A 26,840-nucleotide genomic window follows, 5' to 3' on the forward strand; every position below is an offset into this window, starting at 1 on the left:
CCATTTCTAATAAAATGCCTACTTAGCAGGGATTTTATTTCTAACAGCAAACGGATTGGAACCAGTGTCCAGTTTCTCCATTGTCCTAAAGTGCTGATTTTGACAGATACACTGGGTTCGTTCCTTTTTGCCGGCGCCGATCTCTGTATTTGCATAGAACATCCTGATTGGCTATTAATGTACGTGGGCTTAATATTAATAGGGGATGGTGTGTCAGATGTCATCACGTACACGCAGAATCTCGAGGCGTTCGTAAACTTTTCCTGCCTTGAAGAAATATGTCGGCGGGATCCGATCCAACCGGCAGAAGTTGTGTATGCGCAGGCGCGCAGCTACGCCCGCCAATGGTCCCCGAGGTCCAGCGCGCCCTGCTCACTCGCGTTCGATGGCGGTTGCCGCTCGCCATTGTCCAATCGAATGCGAGCATTTGATGTCAAGGCAGAGGCGGAGGTGAGAGGTTGTGTTTGTTGGAGGGAATGCGCCTGCGTGGGCGCTCGGTGTAAGATGGCGGCGGTTGGTGATGGAACGGGGTCAACTGGGTCGGCGCTGCAAGGGTTAATTCGGCAGTTTACAGCCATTACAGGTAAAGGGCTGAAGGGCCGGCCGTACTGGCTGGGATGGGGCGTGCGGGGACATCCAAAGTGCCCCTGCCAGAATAGTGGAGCCTAGAAGAATTGTGGGGGGCAGGAGAGAGGAGGGGTTGGCGCCTGGGCCAGGGAATAGGCCAGGTCCCTGATGTGCTGCAGCTCTGGGTGTTGCTGTTGCACGGCGACGGTGTTGGAGTAGGGCAGCTGTTCCTTGGGAGGGGTAAACGACTTCCAACGCATGCTCTACTTTGCATGACGACCCTTCATAGTTTTGGTGCTCCGGCTCCTTTCCGTTACGAATTCTGGGCTCGATGCGTGAGTTTGGATTTGGTGACCACGCCCACCCCGAGTCTGGCATTGTACTTGGCAAATCTGTTATCTAAGTCTGTTGAAGAGTAGATGTCTCTGTTATCTTCTTTCCCTGAGCCCCCGTCACACCGGCTGCATGGACTTACTGTAGAGTTGTTTCTCTGTAGCTTCTATTGTGGAGCTGCGTCCTGACTCTACTTTGTGGTCCATGCTAACCTTCCGTTTCTCAGCAATTAAAAATGCCGCAGACATGAAATCAAACAGAAAATGAAGACACTCTGGAGCATTTTTTGATGACCTGCTGAGTAACTCTATGAACTTTGTTCTTATTACAGCTTCTTTCTCATGCGATCTTGCCCCATTCCTTTTCCATTGGATGGATGCTGTCCTTTCTAGCCATGTGCAAAGTTTGGGTTCACCCAAACTCTTGTTCCTAGGCCCTCTGCAGAATTGATGTCCTCTTTACCTTCACTAGGCACTACAGGCTTGAGCCCTTTTTCCTCTTTAGTGCTCCAAGGCCAATCCTGGAATGCTGCCTTTGGGTGCAGTGCATATTTGGTTGACAATCCTTGTCTACTCTTGGGTTTTGTATCGGGTTAGGGTACTGACATCTTCCAATTTCTTACCCCTGTATGATGAGGATTCTTTCCCCTGAATGTCCGTTGTGCCATTTTGTGCTGCTCGCATTTCACGTTTTCTGGTTTCTCTAATCTTGTCTTTTTCCGTTCTGTGATCAGTGCAATGTTGTGTCTCTGCTCTCTCCACAGCTTATTAAGGGGGTTTATCCCCTGTTATGTGTCAGTCACCCTTTTTAATGACTGTGGTGTTGATTTTCCTATTTTGTGGTGCCATTACAGAATAAGTACTCTGCTGCTTACTCATTATTCTATTTGAAACACAGTTTATGATTATTTGCTCACAGCCCCTGGAACCCTGAGTGTGATCTTAATTTAGTCTTCTGTGGTGCTCATGATAAGTTAGCTTAGTTCTGCAACTTTCTAGCTTAAAGACCAGAGTTACTGCTTCTGTAAATTTCCTGCTTGTCACTGTAAACATTTCGTTTTGGAGTGCAGCAAGTTTGTTCTGTGTACAAATTAAACAGGCAGCGAGAGCTCGTTTTTAACTTCTCCAAGTATCATGATCATCGTACTATTGCTTAACATTTCCTACCCTAATGCAGTGTTTAAATCTTGGGAGAACCAGACACCCATTTCCAATGAAGACTGGATACTGGGGAAAGCATTTTTAAGCTCTCGCATTCTTGTTAGACCACTCAGACACAATTTCATATTTAAAAGTAGTTTTCTTCCCTGCTAAGAACCAGTCCTGTTGTTTGGTTTAATTGTTTTCAGTAGACACTACTAGTAAACCTTTTTCCAAAGTGATCCACGTTTCATAACTGTAACTTTGTGCCATGAAGATTGACACCAAATAGTAATCTAATCTATCAGTTTACAAATGATCCTACTTCATTTCCAATTTTGAAATAAAGTCAAGATATTTTGTCTAAAGGTTTCTAAAAATTCAGCTGGATATTGTCAGCTATTTGCACTTAACCTCCAATGTGCTAATTTCAGAAAACTCAAATCAAAGTTGAGAGTCAGAGGCTTTCTGTCTCTAAGGAGTTGCTACGTTAAATTCATTGTGTGAATCCAGTTCACTAGAACCACCATTTCACAAGTTCAAATTTATTGTCATGGGCATACATATAAGTGCCATGAAAATTAACATTTTTTTAGCAGCAGCACGGTACATTGCAAACATGAACAAACAGAAATTACATAACAATGAATTAAACTTAACTTACCCAAAGCAAACAAAAAGAACATAACAACATTAGTGCAAGTTGAGGGTAAAATAGTCAAAGTAGAATTAGGTTGGTTTAAAAAAAACTGATGGCAGTGGGGAAGAAGCTGATGTTGAACCTTGAGGTGTGGATCCTTAGTTGTCTGAGTAGCACTAGGTTCTGGACTTCTGCCTGTGCTGTCAAAATGCAGAGGTGTTGTACTCACTCTGGATGTGGAAGGCTGAATTTGTCCATTTGCTTCATTAATATGCTCTGCTTGGAGTCTAGCAGTAGAGTCTCATCTGTGATTTCTTAATAACAATGCCTTCTTCAGCATTGACTTTGCTAAAATTGATTTCTGGTCAAAGTAATTGTTCTTGTTAATTGTTAAATTCTTGCTGATCCATTGATTCAAGGTAAGATCTAAAGGCGATAGATTTGTCAAAATTATGATGAAAGGCAAATAAATATCTCCAGTTTCACATTCAATTTTTTTTGTAGACAAAGTTAAGTGATAGCCCTTGGTCCTGTGTAAAATAGCCAGTGCAGATTATTGATTGTATGTTATTGATTATATATAGGTCTCTTTTTATAGAGAGATTATTAACATAAAGAGATTATGTTAATCATCTCCCGGTAGAGGTCAGTCAACTCTTGAAGTAGTGCCTATTCTCAAGCAATAAAAAATTGAATTTTGTTTTTCTCATCTCATGAAGAAGACTAAATGAGTCGAGTTTTGAATTGTACTATGTGCTCAATGGACCTTCATACCTCAGTGTTTATACTTTGATATTTGTATGTACTGTGATTGTTAAGTATGACAATTTGTGATTGTTGCATGTTCGATATATGACTGGAGTAATTTGCACAGACTAGATTATATTCTTCTAACATGCAAATTCAGATTGGTGAATTGATAGAGTACAATGCAACAGCCATATACGAAAATTTGTTTCTGTCATTTGTTGAAATGCATGTTTATCTCCCTTCTCTAGCCTTGTATCCCTTTTACCAATCAACTTTCCAGCTCTTAGCTTCATCCCTCCCCCTCCTGTCTTCTCCTATCATTTTGGATCTCCTCCTCCCCCTCCCACTTTCAAATCTCTTACTATCTCTTCTTTCAGTTAGTCCTGATGAAGGGTCTCGGCCCGAAACGTTGACTGTACTTCTTCCTATAGATGCTGCCCGGCCTGTTACATTCCACCAGTATCTTGTGTGTGTTGCTTGATATAGAATGCTGTTATTTTGTGTGCTGTTTTATGTGCAGTGTACAGGATATAGTTGTGGCTTTTCTTCATAAAAGTGTGTTTGAAATTAATAACACAGGTGACTGGGTCTGGACACATTTCCTTTAGGATAGGTTTATGAGTTATGACGTTGGTAATGTTTTTTAATCTGCTAAGTGATCTCCACAATCTGTGGAGTGGGGTGGGGTGGACCTTTGGCTGAATCTCTAGCTAGTTTCATATTATACTTGTCAGGAGGAAATACCATTTGAATTGTGTTATGCTAGGAACCCATGTAAAATATAGGATATGTTTATTGAGTAGTATAGTGGTGTCATTCATGAATTTCTTGTTTATCAATAACAGTGAAGTGGAAAACATTTCTAGATGTTAGAGTTACAATGCAAGGAGGTTTCTTCCATGGAGCTGAGCTCCAGCACATCTCTCTGAGGTGGTTTGTCACTTTTACAATAAAGTAACTTTATTCCTAAACTATTCTCATTAACGTGCAAGCTTTCTGCTAGACTTCAATACCAGTCTCCTGCTGTTTTGTTTTTCTTTGCCCTCATGTTCGAATAAGACCAAGAGTAGTAAAAGGTAAAGGTGATTTCATTGAACTGTGTAGTTTGTGAATTAGACTGACCAACACAATGAAAAATACTGTTCTCCGTTTTGGTAGATTTAATATGTTGCACTGCACAGTTAATCATAAGGAACTGTGTAATGTGCATTTCAATCTCGCATTGCGGCGTTAAAAAGGCCACATTTGTTTGGAGTCAATATTAAAAAGGATGCAAAAAATTTCTTCAGATATATAAAGAGTAAAAGGGAGTAGATATAGGACCGTTATGGAAAATAACGCTGGAGAGGTAGTAATGATGGACATGGAAATGGCAGATGAACTGAATAAGTATTTTGCATCAATCTTCACTGTGGAAGACACTAGCGGTGTGCCGGATGTTTGAGAGTATTCAGGGGCAGAAGTGAGTGAGGTTGCCATTACTATGAAGAAGGTGCTTGGAGAAATTGTAAGGTCTGAAAGTAGGAGAAATGGCTGGACCGGATGGAGTACACCCCAGGGTTTTGAAAAGAGATTGTGGAGGCATTAATAATGATCTTTCAAGATTCAGTAGATTCTGGCATGGTTCTGGAAAACTGGAAAGTTGCAAATGTCACTCAAAAAGGGAGAGAGGCAGAAGAAAGGAAATTATATGCCAGTTCATCTGACCCCAGTGGTTGGGAAGATGTTGGAATTGATTGTTAAGGATGTAGTTTCAGGGTACTTGGAGGCACATGATAAAATAGGCCAAAGTCAGCATGGTTTCCTTAAGGGTAAATCTTGCCTGGCAAATCTGTTGGAATTCTTTGAAGAAATAACAAGCAGGATTGACAAAGGAGAATCGGTGGATGTTATTTGGATTTTAGGAAGGCCTTTGTCAAGGTGCTGCATGTGAGGCTGCTTAACAAGTTAGGAGCCCATGACATTACAGGAAAGATACAAGCATGGATAGAGCATTGGCTATTTGGCAGAAGGAAATGAGTGGGAATAAAGGAAGCCTTTTCTGATTGGCTGCTGGTGACTACAGGTGTTACAGGGGGTTTGTCTTGGGACTACTTTTTACATTTTATGCCAAGAAATTCGAATGATTGAATTGATGGCTTTGTGGCCAATTTTACGGATGATATGAAGATAGGTGAAATGGCAAGTAGTGCTGAGAAAGTAGAGAGGCTACAGAAGGACTTAGCCAAATTAGGAGATTGGGCAAAAAGTGGCAGAAGGAATACAGTGTGAGAAGTGTATGGTCATGCACTTTGGTAGAAGAAATAAAAACATAGAATATTTTCTAAATAGGGGGAAAAAATTTAAAAAGCTGGGATGCAAAGGGACTTGGGAGTCCTTATGCAGGATTCTCTAACGGTTAATTTGGAGATTGAGTCAGTGGTGAGGAAAGCAAATGCAATGTTAACATTCATTTCGAGAGGATTAGAATATAAAAACAAGGATGTGGTGTTGAGGTTTTATAAGGCACTGGTGAGGCCTCACTTGGAGTATTGTGAACAGATTTGGACCCCTTATCTAAGAATGAATATGCTGACATTGGAGAGGGTTCAAAGGAGGTTCATGAGAATGATTCCTTAACTGAATAAGTTACCACGTGAGGACTAAATGATGGCGCTGGGCCTGTACTCACTGGAATTCCGAAGGATGAGAGCAATCTCATTGAAACCCATTGATTGCTGAAAGGTCTCAATACAGAGGGGATGTTTCCTACGGTGGGGGAGTCTAGGACCAGAGGCCCTCAGAATAGAGTGTTGTCCATAGAGATGAGGAGGAAATTCTCTCACCAGAGAGTGGTGCATCCGTGGAATTTGTTGGCACAGGTACTGTGGAGGCCAGGTCTTTGGGTATATATAAGGCAGAGGTTGATAAGATCTTGATTAGTCTGGGCATGAATGGTTAGGGGGAGAAGGCAGAGTATTTGGGTTGAGAAAGAAATGGATCAGCCAGGATGAAATGGTGGAGCAGACTGGATGGGGCAAATGGCCTAATTCTGCTTCTATATGTTACTGTGTTATATTCTCCCACTCCCCAATACTCGTTCTAATATAATTTTCTGACTTGAAGCAATACCAGCTAGGCAAGGAAAAGTGGTTCAAAAGTCAAAATTAATGATAATTTGCAATGATGAAAGATTATAGAAAGTTATGCAAATTACTGGTAAGAAATATATTCAAATTAATAAGTGTTATCAACATTTCTTTTTGTCCATCCTTCCACTCTGTCTAACTTGTTTTATTTCTAATATTTCCAAATTCTGATGAAAGGTCATTGATTTGAAGCTGGTGTGGCTTGCAGAGTATTACAACATAGAACATTGCAGCACGGTACAGGCCCTTCAGCCCAAAGTGTTGTGCCACCCTTTTAACCTACCTGAAGATCAATCCAACCCTCCCCTCCTGCATAACCATCAATTTTTCCCTGTGCTTCTAATGCCCGAATGTACCCTCCTCTATCACCTCTCCTGGTAGGGTATTCCACAAACCCAACAGTCTCTGTATAAAGAACTTACCCCTGACACTCCTATACCTCTCTTTCGCATCACTTTCGCATTATACCCCTGTATTTTTTCCACCCGTGGAAAAAGTCTGGCTATCTATTCTATCTGTTTTCTCTTATCATTTTGTACATCTTTATCAGGTCATATCTCATCCTCCTTTCAATCCTATTTTCATATGCTATGCATAAGTATTTCAAACATGTTGTTTTCAATTCACCTCTCTACCATTAGCTTTATTGACAGCTTTGTTATTAAACACGTGTTTACAAAGGGGCCAAGATGGAGAACTAAGCATTTCAAGGTATGGGCTCATCTGAAAAGCTGAGTAGAACAGTGTAAGTGTTTGCCCTAAAGGCAGTGGTGTTATGAAGGTAGTTAGGAATGTTTTATAATGAGTTTTGGAGGGTACACTAACACTAATTATGGGCAAACCTGAGAAAGAACAGGACACAGGTGATAGTTAAATGACTTATAGGTCACCTAACCATAGTTATCCAGAAATGTGTAGTTTGCAGTGATAGTAATTAGTAATTGTCACTTTTCATGCTTTGACTTTGGGCAGGGAGAAATGGAAGTTATCCAAGAGATTTTCATTGAAAGTATTCAAGACAATTTCCAAAAGCAAGACCTTGTGGAACTAACCAGAAAAAGCTGTTTTGCATCTTGAATTGTATTTGAAAAGTGGTCAAGTAGTAATCTCAGAGAAAAGAATTTTCTGCAGAAGAGAAGCTGCAACACATAATTTACCTGTTGGGTTTGTTAATGTTATTGGGTTTGAAAATAGAGTATTAAACTTATAGCCGGTTGCTTAAACTATGAGGAGACTATAGGCTACTGGAGTAAAGAAATCAAAGTTTATTATAGTGGCTAATCAATGTCTAATATATCAAAGAAAAGATAATTTATGAAGAAGTGCAGCAAAGCTTCAAAGATTTGGAAAGGTCTTTATTAAAAAAATACCAAAAACGATAGTAAGAACATTGGGAATTTCCTCACTTCTAGTCAGTGCAGATTGGGAACATCTCCTCCAAAATCACCATCAGTATAGGTGCACCACCAAGCTGTGTATTTAGCCCATAGCTCTGCTTTCTTTAGACTTATGACTGTGAGTCTAAGTACAGGTCCATTGGCATATTTAAGTTTGCTGACAACACCACTGTTGTTGGCTGAATTAAATGTGGCATATAGGAGAGATTGAAAATCTCGTTGAGTGGTGCCATGACAACAATTTCTCACTCAACGTCAGCAAAATGGAGGAGCTGATTATTGACTCGGAAGAAGTTGTAAGTTCATGAGCCAGTGCTCAGGGGATTGGAGGTGGAGAGGACCAATAACTTTAAATTCCTGTGTGTTATTATATCTGTACTGGGACCACCACACAAATGTCATTTCAAAGAAGGCACCTCTACTTTCTCAGAAGTTTGTGCAGATTTGGCATGTTATTTAAAACTTTGACAAACCTCTGCAGATGCACAGTGGAGAGTATCTTGACTGGCTACATCTCATCCTACTATGAAAACACCAATGCCCAATAAAGGAAAAGCCTACAAAAAGTAGTGAATACTTCCCAGTCTACAAAGAACGCTGCTGTAAGAAACACCAAAGGACCCAGCAATGATCCCTGCGGCACACCACTGGTCAGAGAGGCAACCCTCTTCTACCACACTCTGGCTTCTCCCACAAAGCCAATGTCTAATCCATTTACTACCTCATCCTGAATGCTGAGCCTTCTTGAACAGTCTCCCACGTGGGAACTTGTCAAATGCCTTACTAAAATCCATGTAGACAAAATCCACTGCCTTGCCTTCATCCACTTTCTCGGTAACTTCCTTGAAAAACTCTTAAGGTTGGTTAGACACGACTTACCATGCATGAAGCTATGCTGACTATCCTTAATCAGTCCATATCTATCCAAATACTTGGATATCTGGTCCCTTGGAATAGCTTCTGATAACTTTCCCATAACTGATGTCTGACTTACTGGCCTATAGTTCCTGGTTTCTGTTTAGAGCCTTTTTTTAAACAGTGGAACAATATAACAATATAAAATAGCATCGACTATTTTCCATAGATACTGCCTGGCCTGCTCAGTTCCTTCAGCATTTTGTGTGTGTGTTGCTTGGATTTCCAACAGCTGCAGATTTTCTCTTGTCTGTCCCAATCCACACTTGACAGATCATTTCTGATGCCATCAAAATTGGCCTCTCTCCAATTTAGAATTTCAGACCTATCTCTTTGCATATTTGCTTTGAAACTAATGGCATTGTGGTTGCTGGATACAAAGTGTTCCCCTACACAAACTTCTGTCACCTCCCGGTGTTCCCCTTAAACATTTCATCTTTCACCCTTAATCCATGACCTCTAGTTCTAGACTCACCCAACCTCAGTGGAAAAGCCTGCTTGCATTTACCCTATCTATACCCCTTATAATTTTGTATACTTCTTTCAAATCTCCCCTCATTCTCCTACCATCTAGGGAATCAAGTCCTACCCTATTCAACTTTCCCTGTAACTCAGGTCCTCAAGTCCTGACAGCATCCTTGTAAATTTTCTTTCCACCTTCAATCTTACTGATATCTTTCCTTTACATAGGTGACCAGAACTGCACATAATACTCCAGGTTAGGCCTTACCAATGTCTTATGCAACTTCTGTACTAAATGCTTTGATTTATGAAGGCCAGTGTGCCAAAAGCTCTATTTACCTGTGACGCCACTTTCAAGGAAATTGTATTCCTAGAGCCCTCTGTTCAGCCACACTCTTCATTGTCTTACTGCTTACCATGTAAGTCCTGTCCTGGTTTGTCCTCCCAAAGTGCAACACCGCACAATCGTCTGCATTAAATTCCATCTGCTATTCTCAGCCCATTTTTCCAGCTGGTCCAGCTTTTCCCTACCTCAGTGAGATGCTGTATACCTATCCAGAACCCTATGCGAGTGCTCCCTAAAGAATCTCCACATTTCGATCATACATTTCCCCGAGTACATCTGTTCCCAATATACGGTTCCAAATTCCTGTCTAATAGCAGCATAATTCATCCTCCCCCAATTAAATACTTTCCCATACCATCTGTTCCTATCCCTGTCCAAGACTATGGTAAAGGTCAGGGAGTTGTTACTGTCACTGAAATTCTCACCCACATAGAGACGTGTCCAGGTTCATTGCCTAGTACCAGATCCAGTATGGCCTCTCCTTTCGTCAACCTTCCGAAGCACACCTCACAAATTCCTTGTGTCCTAAGGATGTGCCAATCAATGTTAGGGAAATTGAATTCACCCATGACAACAACCCTTCAATTTTTTTCATCTTCCCAAAACCTGCTTCCCAATCTGCTCCTGAGTATCTCTGTTGCTATTGGAGGTGGGGGGGTGATCTAGTGATTGATCCCTTCTTGGTTCTCTCTCTCTCTCTCTCTCTCTCTCTCTCTCTCACACACACACACACACACACACACACACACACACACACACACACACACACACACACACACACACACACACACACACACACACACACACACACACACACACACACACACACACACACACTGATCCATCCACCACGTCATCTCTTTCCCTCCTTCCCTTTTCTTGAAACATTTAAGCCTCCAGACATTCTAGCATCTATTTCTGCTGTTGTGACAGCCAAGTCTCTGTAAGAGCCACAATGTTGTCGTTCCATGTACTGATCCATGATCTGAGTCCATCACCCTTGTTCCTCACACTTCTTGCATTAAAGTAAACACGTTTTAACCCATCCACTGACTGCTATTATGACCTATTCACTGCCTGTACCTCCTCAGTGTCTCTCTCTACCCATTCTGTCTACACTCAGTGGCCACTTTATTAGGTACTAGAGTAGAACCTGGTGTGGCTTTCTGCTACTGTAGCCCATCCACTTCGATGTTTGTTGTGTTGTGCATTCAGAGATGCTCTTCTGCACGCCACTGTTGTAATGCATTCTTATTGAGTTACTGTTGCCTTCCTGTCAGCTTGACCCAGTCTGGCCATTCTCCGCTGAACTCTCATTAACAAGGCGTTTTCGCCACAGAACTGCTGATGCCTGGATGATTTTTGTTTTTGCACCATTCTCTGTAAACTCTGGAGACTGTTGTATGTGAAAATCCCAGGAGATCAGCATTTTCTGAGATACTCAAACCACCCAGTCTGGCACCAACGTGCTTAAAATCACTTGGATCACATTTCTCCTCCATTCTGATGTTTGGTCTGAACAACAACTAAACCTCTTTTCCATTTCTGTATGCTCTTACGTGCTGATTTGCTGTTTGATTATTTGGTTAGATATTTACAATAATGACCAGGTGTGCAGATGTACCTAATAAAGTGGCCACTAAGTGTACCTTTACACCTACTACCCTAACTCTGACATGCTGGTTCTGATCCCCTGCCAGACTCGTCTAAGCCATCCTCAACAGCTCAAGCAAACTTGCCCACCAGAATATTGGTCTCCCTTGAGTTCAAGTGTAGTCCATCCCTTTGTATAGGTTATATCTTTTTCCTCCTCTGACAGTCATCCAGCTATCTGCCTCCTGAAACTTAGCAGTGAATATCTAAAAACATAGAACATAGAATAGTACAGCACAGTACAGGCTCTTCGGCCCACAATGTTGTGTTGACCCTTAAACCCTGCCTCCTATATATCCCCCGCACCTTAAATTCCTCCATATACCTGTCTAGTAGTCTCTTAAATTTCACTAGTGTATCTGCCTCCACCACTGACTCAGGCAGTGCATTCCAAGCACCAACCACTCTCTGAGTGAAAAACCTTCCTCTAATATCCCCCTTGAACTTCCCACTCCTTACTTTAAAGCCATGTCCTCTTGTATTGAACAGTAGTGCCCTGGGGAAGAGGCGCTGGCTGTCCATTCTATCTATTCCTCTTAGTATCTTGTATACCTCTAACATCTCCTCTCATCATCCTCCTCTCCAAAGCCCTAGCTCCCTTAATCTCTGATCATAATGCATTCTCTCTAAACCAGGTAGCATCCTGATAAATCTCCACTATACCCTTTCCAATACTTCTACATCCTTCCTGTAGTGAGAAGACCATAACTGAACACAGTACTTCAAGTGTGGCCTAACCAGAGTTTATAGAGCTGCATCATTACTCCGCGACTCTTAAACTCTATTCTTCGACTTATGAAAGCTAACACCCCATAAGCTTTCTTAACTACCCTATCTACCTGTGAGGCAACTTCCAGGGATCTGTAGATATGTACCCCCAGATCCCTTTGCTCCTCCACACAACCAGGTATCCTGCCATTTACTTTGTACTCTGCCTTGGAATTTGTCCTTCCAAAGTGTACCACCTCACACTTCTCCGGGTTGAACTCCATCTGCCGCTTCTTAGCCCGCTTCTGCATCCTGTCTATGTCTCTCTGCATTCTTTGACAATCCTCCACACTATCCACAACACCACCAACCTTTGTGTTGTCTGCAAACTTGCCAACCCACCCTTCTACCCCAACATCCAGGTCGTTAATAAAAATCACGAAAAGTACTGTAGCTCCTACCTTTCACCTCACTATTTTCCTGAATGAGCTGTAGGTCATCTAGCTCTCTAGCTCCAGTTCCCTAACACAGTCTGTATGAGCTTCTCGCAGATGTAGTAATCAGGAAGACTATAGATCTCCCAGATCTACCACATCTTGCATGAATAGCACCACTGGCCTACGGCTACTCTCCACGAGTAACTCTTCCTGTGGTCTCAAGCTCTCAAGGAAGTCCCAAACAGGTCTTGCTCACTTTTTAAATCCTACCATACTCTCCACAGCCTCCAAGAAGACCAAAACTTTGTAGTTGGGTTTGTAAACTTGCATGGCTCAATGACCCAGAGAGCTGTTTTTGCTCAAGTTATGGCTTTATCCGTTTGCTCTTGGTAGCGGCACCCATGCCAAACAGGTCAAAGGGTAGAGACCACACTAAGAATGGTAGAGTGGTCCGCCATCCTCCAGTTTTGGGGGTTTATCCCTGACAGGTAGAACAAAATTGTTATAGAAACAACAATGAAAAATCCTATACTTGAGTGCATTGGTTTTCCTGAGTCTCCACCTGGGACTTGCGTGACTAACAGCAGTGAAAACCGAGGGGAAGGTACCGATACAATGAAGGAAGCCCTAAACACCACCGGAGAAGATTGATTGCATTTGTTCTGCATTTTGTGAACAAGACGTAAGCAATCCTATTGGATTGATGCCAGTGTTGTTACTGCTGGAACAATTTGGCAGTTAGTTAAGAAACACAACAGGATTTTGTTTGATCCCAATGCCTTTGCCATATTTGATATATTCAACTATTTTTTAATGTAATGTGCTGAAACACATCAATTGAACTTTTGTGATGATGGGTATCTCCAGGGAAAGCTGACATGGGTTATCCATTTGATGCTCCTGGCAGAATATGGTCACAAATACTCCAGCATGGACTTTCATGAATACAGGTTAGAATTGTTGGGATAAGAATGTTCTTCAGTTGTGTAACTGTCCGCCACGCACAGTAACATATAAGATTGTAGAGCTTCAATGTTATTTGTTGATTATTTTTGGCTTTAATATGGAATAGGAACTCTAGATTTGCTCTCCTGAATATTAATGAGCCAAATAGGTATTTATGTTAATCTGTCAGTTTCATAGCTATCATACCTAAAACTATTTCAGATTGCCAGATTAATAGCTAAATTTAAATTCCTCATCTTAAATTTGGGAATTGAATCCATGCAAAGATTGTTACTGCATGTATTTAAGGAAATAGTTGTGAAATCACTCTGTGATTTTCTTTTTATAAATGACCTGGATGAGGAAGTAGAGGGATGGGTCAGTAAATTTGCTGATGACACAAAGGTTGGGAGTGTTGTGGATAGTGTGGAGGGCTGTCAGAGGTTACAACGGGACGTTGATAGGATGCAAAACTGGGCTGAGAGGTGGCAGATGGAGTTCAACCCAGTTAAGTGTGAGGCGGTTCATTTTGGTAGATCAACCATGATGGCAAAAAATAGGATTAATGGTAAGATTCTTGGCAGTGTGGAGTATCACAGGGATCTTGGGGTCCAAGTCCATAGGACACTCAAAGCTGCTATGCAAGATGACTGTGGTTAAGAAGGCATATGGTGCATTGGCCTTCATCAATCGTGGGATTGAGTTTAAGAGCCGAGAGATAATGTTGCAGCTATATAGGACCCTAGTCAGACCCCCGTTGGAGTACTGTGCTCAGTTCTGGTCGCCTCACTACAGGAAGGACATGGAAAGCATAGAAAGGGTGCAGAGAAGATTTACAAGCATATTGCTTGGATTGGAGAGCATGCCTTATGAGAATAGGTTGAGTGAGCCTGGCTTTTTCTCCTTGGAGTGACAGAGGATGAGAGGTGACCTGATAGAAGTGTACAAGATAATGAAAGGCATTGATTGTGTGGATAGCCAGAGGCTTTTCCCCACGGCTGAAATGGCTAGCACGTGAGGACATAGTTTTAAGGTGCGTGGAAGTAGGTACAGAGGAGATGTCGGGGTAAGTTTTTACGCAGAGTGGTGAGTGTGTGGAATGGGCTGCTGGCGGAGGTGGTGCAGGCAGAAACGATAGGGTCTTTTAAGAGACTCCTGGATGGCTACATGGAGCTTAGAAAAATAGAGGGTTATGGGTAAAGCTTAGGTAATTCTAAGGTAGGGACATGTTTGGCGCTGCTTTGTGGGCCGAAGGGCCTGTATTACGCTGTAGTTTTTCTATGTTTGTAATTTATATTAGATAACACAGGGTGACCTCATTTATATGCATAAAGCAGTGAAAGCTTGCTAGACTATGTTTGATCTGGTGATTTCCAACCTGCAGGTTCTTTCAAGAGTCCAAGAATAGGTTGAAATCTTGTTGCTTCATGTTTGTTTATTGAAAGTTTAAACAAGAAGACAGGCACAGAGCGTGTGGCGGTAGTTACTACTAGGAGATGGGCAGGAACTAGAGAATCAAAGAGCTAAGAACAAAGAAAGATGGAGATTTTTTTTGGAAGAGGCAGACACATTTATACTGAGATTAAGGAAAATTCCTGAGATAAGGGTTATGTACAAGAGGACACACAGATATAGCACGTTTAACACTTGGCCAATGAAAAATGAAAGGTGATAAACCATTATGTAAAGGTTATATCATTTTACCACCAGTAGGTGGAGTCTAACACCACATCGTGAAAAATATAGGTTAAAAATACAAGTTATATGTTAGTGAAACTATAAATTTAGTCTTGCTAAAAGCTCATGAATTCAATTAATACTTCATTAAAACAAAGAACAACTGATCCCATCAATCATTCCTTTGATTCTAAATCACACATTTAGAATCATGTCTGAACATTCAGAGACAGGAAAACTTGGAAGTATCCATGTTACAGAGTAATCAAAAACTTCTTCAGTTGTATAATATCAAAGAATATATACATGTTCTTCAAAGCATTTATAGCATTACAGTCAGCCCTTATCCGTGGAGGATTGGTTCCGGGACTGCCCACAGATACCAAAAAATGCGGATGCTCAAGTCCCTTATTTAACCTGTCCCAATGTGGTGGTCTTTAGGACCCAGCGGAACTCTGGACTTTATTTAACATGTCTTAGTGTAGTGGACATTAGGACCTGGCAGCGCAGCTCTGAATCCGCAGTGTTTCTGTTTACAAAAATAATCACGATCATGATTGAAAATAAGGTGGAAGTAATAAAGCAATCGGAAAGAGGTGAAATGCCATTGGTCATTGGAAAAATGTTAGGCTACAGTTGGTCAACTATCAGAACAATTTTAATGGAGCATATGAAAGGCCCCGATGAAAGCTACAATTATTACTAAGCAACACAGTGGTTTAATTATTGAAATATGTATGTTACTTAAGTGTTTTATATGCATAGAAAGGTAAAATATGTACTATATACTAAGAAAAACATTTGACTAACTGGCACACTAAATAATACCAGATGTACCTGTTCTGACTTCAAATCTGACTTAAAGACGGACTCAGGAATGGAACTCATTCATAACCCAGGGACTGCCTGTAATTTTAAGTCATTTCTAGATTACTTATAATACCTAATACAATGTAAATGCTGTGTAAATAGTTGTTATACTGTATTGTTTAGGGAATAATTACAAGAAAAAATAGTCTGTCCATGCTCAAACAACAAGTGCTGGAGAGAGAACTTCCGGGTTTTCCCGATCTGCGGTTGGTTGAATCCGCAGGTAAGGAGGGCCGACTATACTTCATGAATGGATACATCAGGCACGCTTTTACAAGTTTGGATTTTTCAATGGTTCAGTTTAATTTCAGAAAATATATACAGTATACATCCTGAAATCCTTACTCTTTGCAGATGTCAACAAAACAGAGAGGGGAAAAAACCCAAAGAATGAATAACAGAAAAATGTTAGAACCCCATGAACAAGCAGCAGCAAAAGCATCAACCCTTTCCCTGCTCCCACTTGCTCCAGCAAAAGTATCAGCCACACCCTCCCGCCACCCAGCATGCAAGCAATAGCAAGCCTATAGAGAACATGATCTGCAATCCACCACGCTTTGTCATCTCAAGCAGGCTCTCTGTCTCTCACTAACAAGGGACTGCCACAGCAAGAGGAGAGGGTGTATCCACTTTCCAATGGACCACTCTAAGCAGCAGATACCTGTTGAGAAGCAGGCTGAACTGCTTGGGATAATTTAACACAATAATCAGCTAAACTTTCTGCCATACTGTATATATCAACCCCTCTGAGATCGAGGGCTTCTGGTAGTGACATTGGTCACTCTGTTACCACTTCAAGTGGACTCAAGTTTTGTTTTCTTGCTTGGGGTTGCTGTGATGCTACATAAAACCAAAGAAAGAGCTGTAGGTCTTGTGATACTTAGTCAGCTGTTGTTTAGTGATGCCATTCATTCTTTCAATTTCTTTTGATGACTCTGGATGATGTGTATAATGAAAAGACCATTCAATGTTTATCAGTTATCAATTATCCACATAATTTTATCCTCCAGGAATTCAAGAGTGGAGTTTAAAATCAATAGGACATCCATTCCAAGAAGAAGTTGTAGGATGTCTCCCACCCAGAACTGTAATTTTCGTAGATGAGGACCAATTGGTCAACGGGTTTGCTTTTGATTAGTTAAATTCTCTGTCCTCCAACACCATATGCATATTTATGGATGTTAGTCAATGGTATGTTGCATTTTTGGGCAAAAACATTGGTTATGCATGTTAGTTCCTCTCCTGTATCCAGTAAGAATGAAACATGTTCATTTCCAACTAGTAATTAACATATAAGCCGTCTGATTTTTGCTCAACCAACCATTTCTTAGTTGCATCCCGACCACTGGTAAATTCTGTGTATCCTCTCCTTTACCATCCTTAACTTGATATGTCAGCTGTCTTATTTGCTAGGGTAACTCGTAACATGGTTGCCAGACCAGTTACCTCATCAGAGTGATCATCACTTAAGTTACCTGAGGTCTGTGAGTCAGTGTTATATCCATTTTACAGTTCCTTGGCGATCCCAAGGTGGCACTATGTCTGTGTTGGCTGCATTCCAACTTAAGTGGCATGACTGTTAACACCGTCCATTGGGTTGGCAGAACTGCCCACTGAAGGCTCCTGCTGTGCATTGCAGCTTAGTTCCAGTCTGTTCTGCAACTCTGAACAGTGCATTTCGATACAGCTACATTTATCTTGATGCATTCTCACTCATTTACCGTAGATTTCGCACTACAGAGCGCACCTGATTAAAAGCCGCTGGCTCTAATTTTAGAAATAAAATCAATTTTGTACTTGTACAGGCTGCACCGGATTTTAGGCCGCACCGGATTTTCGGCCACAGGTGTCCCATGTTGTAATATGAGATATTTACAGAGAAAGATATTACACGTGAGGATTTTTTAACTTTTAATTAAATCCATATGGTAACATAAACAAATACATATTGCAAATGCTTTTTTTCGAACCGTGCCTGTAACGCGGCTACTTTTAAATATACGTTGCGTATACTTTTTTACTGAACAACATTCCAATATCTCCTAACGACTGGTAAAAAATATATATACTGCAGCCTACCAGGAAAAGTTATTGATCGCCTTTAACTTAAAAGCAGCGTTTTCGCTCCGCCGCTCGCCCCCGCCTTCCCGTTTATCGCAAACCGGCATTTTCCCACAAGACGCGGCGAAACCGGGTGTGACGTCATAGCATCCCGGGATGTAGTACAGAAAACAAATATAGTTAAAACAGTTCTAACTTTAACTAACAAATGAATTACTAAGCGAAAATATTATAAACTAAATAACTGCCATAAAGGCAGCACAATGCTTTTCTTCGAGTGTTTTCCATGTTGATGAGGGTGAGTACAAATGACTGATTTACAATAATTTAATTGTGAAAGTGCGCTTGATTTATCGTACAATTTCATTGGACCTCTGTGAACTACTCATCAATTTTATTGGTCTACTGTTAACGAGGCAAAATGTTTTTGGCAGCATGAAAAAAAATCATGCATTAGCCGCACCGTAGTAAAGGCCGCAGTGTTCAAAGCTGTTCAAAATGTGGGAAAAAGTAGCAGCTTATAATCCGACATCTACGGTAGTTAACAAGGAGATTTGTTTGTTAGAAGTTTTACTGTCTCTGTTATACTGTTACTTCAACATGTTCCACATTCTTCCTTTCCCCCAATTGATGAGTTAAATTATTAACTTGCTCAGTCAATTTACCATGTTCTCGCTTTAGTTGACACACTTGAATCTCTAACTCTGCACGTTCACATTTAGTTTCATTTATTTGACTTCCTAGCTCGACATGCTTAAGCTTTCTTAGTTTTAATAATGCTGCTAGCACCCAGCCAGTTTTTTAAAAATTTCCTGACATTTTCTGAATCTTACTCTATGGCTTTTCAACGTCACTCATAAGACAATTTCCATTAGACTCGGCATCAACAGCACATTTCTTTTGGATTTTTTTTAGTTAATCACACAAAATTCATATACTTTATTCAAGCAAGTTCTCAGGAAATAGAGGTGCTGGTGAGCTTTCTTGGCTTTTGCATCAGTGTAGTTGGACCAGGACAAGCTATTGGTGATACTCTCTTCTCGGAATTTAACCACAATAGCCTCTTATTCAATGTCAGTAACACTGAGGAGCTGATTATTGATTTCAGGAGAAGAAAACTAGGGACCATGAGCCAGTCCTCATTAAGAGGTCAGCAACTTTAAATTCCTCAGTGTTATCATTTCAAAGGACCTGTACTGGGCCCAGAACGTAAGTGCAATTACAAAGAAAATATGGCAGTGCCTCTGCTTGCTGAGGCGTTTGCGAAGATTTGAAATGTTATCTAAAACTTTATTACCCCTCAACCATCAGGCTCCTGAACCAGAGGGGATAACTACACTCATTTTCACTTGCCCCATCACTGAATTGTTTCCATAGCCTACTGTATGTGCTTACTTTCAAGGACTCTTCATGTTCTCAGTATCTATTGCCTAATTCTTTATATTATTATTATTTCTATATTTTGTATTTGCCCAGTTTGGTGTCTTTTGCACACTGGTTGTTCGCCCTGTTGGTGTGGTCTTTCATTGATTCTATAATGATTATTGGATTTATTGAGTATGCTTGCAGGAAAATAAGTCTCAGGGTTGTATATGGTGACATGTATAGTACTGCTCAAAAGTCTTAGGCATACACAGACTTTTGCATAGTACTATATTTGTTAATACAGAGTGGAGAGCGAGTTTGTAAATCTGGCAGGAGCAAAGGAATAGCAAGGGTGGATTGCTGTAGGAATGGTGTGGGACAGGTGGCAGGGGAGTGTTGGGGCTTCGGGTGACCTGAGACACCAGGCAAAGTCATTTGACTCCAAACAATTGGTTTATTGATCATTACAGAGGCTTCCCGCTCTGTCCCCTCTCCCTTTCCTAGCCATGATTCCCCTCTTTTTGTGGCAGTATGTAATATGTAAAATTATTGTTGTACTGTGCAAAAGTCTTAGGCTCCCTAACTATATATGTGCCTGAGACTTTGGCACAGTACTGTATGTACTTTGGTATTAAATTTACTTTGAACTTTGAAGTTTTGAGCTGTCAGTCTGAAGCTTTTAACAGTCTTGACCACTTTACCATTAATGAAGACGGGAGTATGTGCACTATCCCCTTTCCTGAACTCATTCTGGCTTCTGCACCCTTTCTTTCCAGCCCTGATTATGGATCTCAGCCTGAAACTTTGGCTATTTATTCTCCAAAGAAGCTGTCTTGCCTGCCGAGTTCCTCCAGCATTTTGTGTGTGTTCAGTGACCAGTTCTTTCATTTTGCTGATCTTGAGGGAAAGGTTGTTGTCATGGAAGTACATTGCTAATTACTCTTTCTCCCTCCTGTAATCTGACTCATTATTTGAGACCCGGCCTGCTACTGTGTACCATCTGCAAAGTTGTAGATTGTGTTAAGCTGTATCTGGCTATATGGTCAACAGTGTACAGGGAGTAGAGTAGGGGTCTGAGGACGCAACCTTGTGGAGCACCGGGGTTATAAATAATTGTGGTTCGATGTTGCTGTCTATCCTTATTAATAATGAACAGTCAATATTTTGGGCTGACATCTTAATTAGGACTGGAAAGAAAGAGGGCAGAAGGCAAAATGGAAGTATGGGGAGAAGATGAGGAGCACAAGTGAATAGGTGATTAGGTGGCCATTTCCTGTATTAACACATTGTTAAAGTTGTATCCTTGCCAATTAATGTACAGTTCAGGACAGGTCTGTTTTTGTGGGTGACTATCACACTTTATTCCTTAATGAGACACTGCCTTGAACTGTGATCTGAGTGAACACAACTGTAATGCACTATCTATTTTACCATTCTGTGTCTGTTGCGACAGTCTCTAACGAGGTGCCCTGTTTACTAATTAATATTGTTATGACCCCAGCCCCCTCCTTTGTGAGAATCGCAAGAGAGAGAGAGCAGCCTTATGGTTTGGAATGTGGGCTGGCCTCTCAGCAAGACAAAAGCCATGGACATAGCCATTGTCTTGGGAGACACCTTTGTGGAATAAGGGACTGGACTACGTGCAAACCCTCAGGGCAATGTGGGCTGGGTGATGGGGGAAAGATTGCCTCACCCCCACCCTGATTGACATCTACAACCCTGCCAGTCCAGATAAAAGGTGGGCTGCCGAGGCGGGGCCTCAGACGCACCAAGGAGACACACGAAGAAGACACGACAGCGTTTCCCGTCGGAGTGGGAAGCCATTTTGAAGGAAGCCACGTGCGTTAGATTCCGGATCGGGAGTCTGTGGCTGAAACCAAAGGAAAACCGTTTTAACTAGCAACAGGGATTTGCTTCGCAAAGACGACGGGCAAGTGTTCCTTCTTTCTCACCACTCTCTCTCTCCAACACGTGAAATGCCAGCGGTTCCCAAAACGGGAAAGCCTGCAGATTTTGAGTGACTCTTATATTCCATTGGACTCAGTATTATCCCCTAGACAACGATAGAGCTTATTTCTGATTGATTATTACTATACCTGTGCTTTAGATTGAGTTTTGACGATGTATATGATCTGAATGTTTTGTATTAACCATACGTTTGTGCCCCTTTATAAATAAAAACATTTGAAAATAGTATCATCAGACTTCAGCGGACCTCTCTATCTTTGCTGGTAAGTCACCCGGTTACTGGGAACGTAACAATATACAAAGCAAATTCTCCGTGTCCTTGTAGTAGCTGCGTACACTACAGCTGCCTCTTTCCCCCCCTCCTCAAATCTTTCTTCCTAGTTCATGATACTGTTACGGGGTAGGTTGATCCCACTGCTGGTCAAAGTACATTTATTATCAAAGTTACATATATGTCACTCTATAGAAGCGTAGAAAACCTACAGCACAATATAGGCCCTTCGACCCACAATGTTATGCTGAATGTGTACTTTAGAAATAACTTCAGGTTACCCATAGCCCTCTACTTTTCTAAGCTCCATGTGCCTATCCAAGAGTGTCTTAAAAGACCCTATTGTATTAGCCTCCGCCACTGTTGCTGGCAGCCCATTCCACGCACTCACCACTCTCTGTGTAAAATAAAAACTTACCCTTGACATCTCCTCTGTACCTACTTCCAATCACCTTAAAAATGAGTCCTCTCATGTTAGCCATTTCAGCCCTGGGAAAAAGCCTCTGACTATCCACACGATCAATGCCTCTCATTATCTTGTATATCTCTATCAGGACCCCTCTCATCCTACGTCGCTCCAAGGAGAAAAGGCCAAGTTCACTCAACCTATTCTCATGTCACATACTCAACCCTAAGGAACCCATATGCAACCCTAAGATTTTCTTGTGGGCATTCACAATAAATACAAAGAAACAATGGAATCAATGAAAGACCACGCATGACAAGATGGACAACCAACTAATGTACAAAAGATGACAAAAAGATGTAAATACAGGAAGAAAAAAATTATAATGAATAAATAAGCAATTAACATCTAGAACATGAGATGAAGAGTTATTGAAAGCGAGTCCATAGGTTGTGTTCAGTTCAGTGTTTGGGTGAGTGAAGTTGCATGAAGTTATCCCCTCTGGTTCAAGAGCAGAATGGTCGAGGGGTAATAACTGTTTTTGAGCCTGGTGTTCTGGGCTCTGAGGCTCCTATACCTCCTTCCTGACAGCAGCAGCGCGAAGAAAGCATAGCTTGGGTGATGGAAGTTCTTTATGATAGATGCTGCTGTCCTGTGATAGCACTTCATGCAGATGTGCTCAGTGGTGGGGAGAGCTTTACCTGTGATGGACTGGACTGTATTCACTACTTCTTGTAGGCTTTTACGTTCAAGGACTTTAGCGATTCCATACCAGGCCGTGATGCAAGCAGTCATTATACTCTCCACCGCATATCTATAGAAGTTTGGCAAAGTTTTAGGTGACGTGAATCTACGCAAACTTGTAAGAAAGTCGAGATGATGCCGTGCTTTCTTTGTAATGGCACTTCTATGCTGAACCTGTGACAGATCCTCCTGCGTATTCTTCATAAGCCCAGTATTTCTGCGTCCATAATCTGTGATGGGTTCATCAGCTTTCTGAACTACTAACATTGTCAGTCCCCAATTACTCTCATCTTCCCCAAGTCACTGCCTTACTCACCCCTTAAAGTAGTGATCCCTCTCCACATTACTGGCACTACCACTACTAGTACCCATGTACCGACCAAGAATTCTGGGCAGTACTGTCCCATATATTCCTCAGACATTTTGCTTTAACCAATATCTGTAAGTTTTCAGGATGTATTCTAATGAATTTCAGTCATACCTGGGTATTTTTGCTGGCACATTCCTGCCTGTCAACTTCCTGGACCAGTATCTCCCAATCTTCTTCATAACCTTCCTCTTTGGCTATTCCCACGACTGCTACCTGGTAAGCATTCACCTGTTGGACCTTTCTCCATTTATCTCTCAGCCTAGCTGTTATAAACTTCTTTCGATCTACCCGATGCAAAGACACCACATACTATGGTGAAAGTAACTTTAACTCTTTATTAGCAAGTTACTCAAGAGAACCCTCTTTAAGCACTCTCTCTCGGAGGCTGCTTCGAGGGTCTCTGCCTTCTGAAGCAAATACAGTTCTTTTTATATCGTGCAGTCACGTACACAGATACATGTGGGTTCACCCCCGGCTTAGTTTCTCTACAGATGAGTATTGTTAATGTTATCAGTTGTAAACTGTTCGTGTAACAGTTTTAATTGCTACTATGTCTGGATACAGACATGCACAAGCCCACCACCCAAAGTCTGCTGCCCTTGTAAATAGTCACTCCCTCTAATTGTTTATCTTGCAGGTGCCATAAGAAGCACAATATATTTCTCACACCAAGGCTATTGTCACCTGTTCAGCTTATCTTATGGGAAAGCATTTGTGCATTTAGAATCTTTTCCTCAAGCTCATAGCTGCTATGACCTTTAAAAAATAGCCAGGGTCACAAGCGGCCTACGAGATGCTAACTTCTTAATATTACATATGCAGGTCCTTCATTGTTGTAATTCCTCTTTCTTGCTCCTGTCTCTTTTTCTTTGCATGCACTCTATTTGCATCCCACTTAACACTTCTCTATTCTGCTATTTGTGTATTATGTACTTCTTGCTGTGCCTGGCACTGATTACTCTCTTGCAAGTATTTCCATGTTATTTCCAGTCCCAAGTAGAAGGCGAAGATGGGAAAGGGATAAAATGTGTATTCATGAGTTTTCCCCTTTGAGCCATTGCAAAGGTTTTCTGCCACATACACACAAATATACTCTCATACAAAAAAGTGTAATGCTTTACATTCTCCTGAATAAGTATGTCCACTGGCCATGTAGTGAGTCACAAATATGTCCCAGGCAAGTCCCCAAATGTTGTGGCTAAATTGAGTTACACAGAAGCTGTAACTAGGAGATAGAAAACTCGATGCAACAGATCTTTTGGAGGGGAAACTAGTTCTAGTCTCCTTTCACAATGTTTTATACATTATAAACGCAAAGAAAATAATAAAAAATTAACTACAGTTTCAATGGCTATGATCACCTACTTTAACATTTTTTATAGACAAGTAACATTGCAACATTACATAATTATAATAGTACTGCATCCCAAATATGGAAAAGAATAAACCGTCGACGTTTTGGACTGAAACCCTTCATCAGGACTGATAGATGCTGCCTGGCCTGCTGGGTTCCTCCAGCATCTTGCGTGTGTTGCTTAGATTTCCAGCATCTGCAGATTTTCTCATGTTTAAGCATCTGTGAATATTGAATATAGGTGGCTTGTCGAAAGCTGCTCAGCACAATCTCCAAAACCTACCTCTTTTGTTAGTGTTGAGGAACAGCTCCCTGACCATACAACTAACCTACAGTAAATGTTAAGTGACACAATTATCTTGCCCTGAACTGTGCATTGACTGGCATGTAAATGCTGTTGAGAAGGAGAAGAACTGAAAGATATTGAGATAAGATGGACTAGGAGAAGACAGTTGTAGTGTAGAAACACCTGCACATTGCCCTGGTGTATTATTCTATGCTGAGATGAGTACAACTACTTCCAGTTCCTGTGTGGTAATTCCAGATGTGAAACTCTTAATGACGCAAGAATGGTATTTCGTACTTTTTTCATTTTTTTGTAATAATTATATCCTTGATATACTAAATACTCTATGGCTTATATTTACATATTTAAGAAATTCAACTGCATTTATTTTTGGTCATATTAAATTCTCAACATTTTGTGATTTAGGTGCCAGTGAAAGTGTGGGGAAACATATATTAGAAGCATGCAGCAACAATCTGGAGATGGCTGTCACAATGTACTTGGATGGTGGTGGAATAGCTGAAGAACCCAGTACTAGTACAGCAGGGACGTCGAGTAGACTGCCTCCACAGTATGTTTTATGATTTTTTTAATTTGGTAAATTTGGTTGAATTGCTTAGATTCTGGGTATCTGTTTTATGGTATTGCTTTTATCCCCTTGCATGCCCCATACACAACTATGGCCTCAAGAATAATATTCCACATATATAATGCTTTATCATATCCTCTAGATTTGGTATGGATTACTCTTTTTTTCTTTGCAGTAAGGGCAAATGTGACAGTCAATTTATGGGACAGAAACCTAATGAGCCATACTAACTCCAAGACTCTCAAAGTCCTATAATATAAGCTAACTAGGTCTCAATGTAACCATTGAAAGACTGCACCTCTCACAATGGAGTAAATATTGCCAGCAGAGTGTGATATATAATCTGTCATTAATCTGTATAACTGAAATATTGATTTATATATTTTAACCTGCATTCAATTTAAATGTATTCTAATTTATCTCATGTTAATGTGAAATGGTCTCCCAGTCTGCGTCGGGTCTCACCAATATATAAAAGGCCACACCAGGAGCACTTGTTACCTGCACCTACCCTTACACTTCCTCCCTCACCACCATTCAGGGCCCCAGGCAGTCCTTACAGGTGAGGCGACACTTCACCTGTTAGTCGGTTGGTGTGGTATACTGCATCCGGTGCTCCTGGTGTGGCCTTTTATATATTGGTGAGACCCAATGCAGACTGGGAGACTGTTTCGCTAAACACCTTTGCTCGGTCCGCCAGAGAAAGCAGGATCTCCCAGTGGCCACACATTTTAATTCCACGTCCCATTCCCATTCTGATATGTCTATCCATGGCCTCCTGTACTGTCAAGATGAATCCACACTCAGGTTGGAGGAACAACACCTTATATACCGGCTGGGTAGCCTCTAACCTGATGGCATGAACATTGACTTCTCTAACTTCCATTAATGCCCGTCCTCCCCTTCTTACCCCATCCCCGACATATAGATAGATAGATACTTTATTCATCCCCATGGGGAAATTCAACTTTTTTTCCAATGTCCCATACACTTGTTGTAGCAAAACTAATTACATACAATTCTTAACTCAGTAAAAAATATGATATGCATCTAAATCACTATCTCAAAAAGCATTAATAATAGCTTTTAAAAAGTTCTTAAGTCCTGGCGGTTGAATTGTAAAGCCTAATGGCATTGGGGAGTATTGACCTCTTCATCCTGTCTGAGGAGCTTGTTTGTTTGTTTTTTTTTCTCTCTCTCTGCCTATCACCCTGCCTGTTCTCCATCTCTCTCTGGTGCTCCCCCCTCCCCCTTTCTTTCTCCCGAGGCCTCCCGTCCCATGATCCTTTCCCTTCTCCAGCTCTGTATCACTTTCGCCAATCACCTTTCCAGCTCTTAGCTTCATCCCACCCCCTCCGGTCTTGTCCTATCATTTCGCATTTCCCCCTCCCCCCCCCCCCCGCTACTTTCAAATCTCTTAGTATCTTTCCTTTCAGTTAATCCTGACGAAGGGTCTCGG

The 26,840-nt window shown here is 41.3% G+C and overlaps 1 protein-coding gene across 4 annotated transcripts in view; it reads left to right on the forward strand.

Moving 5' to 3' along the window:
- Positions 1–329: 329 nt before the first annotated feature.
- The window catches only part of ubxn7 (UBX domain protein 7), a 109,020-nt gene continuing 82,509 nt past the window's right edge, over positions 330–26,840 (forward strand). For 3 of the 4 annotated variants that reach the window (XM_073040635.1, XM_073040638.1, XM_073040636.1), the window contains exons 1-2: positions 482–583; positions 25,219–25,363. In XM_073040635.1, coding sequence (XP_072896736.1) covers positions 505–583; positions 25,219–25,363 — 224 coding nt within the window. In that variant the 5' untranslated portion in view covers positions 482–504. Of the gene's footprint in view, positions 451–481; positions 584–25,218; positions 25,364–26,840 lie in introns of those variants that run through there. The other variant, XM_073040637.1, reaches the window with a different exon arrangement.

The sequence above is a fragment of the Hemitrygon akajei genome, chromosome 3, assembly GCF_048418815.1.
Source record: "Hemitrygon akajei chromosome 3, sHemAka1.3, whole genome shotgun sequence".
Classification (NCBI taxonomy): Eukaryota; Metazoa; Chordata; class Chondrichthyes; order Myliobatiformes; family Dasyatidae; genus Hemitrygon; species Hemitrygon akajei.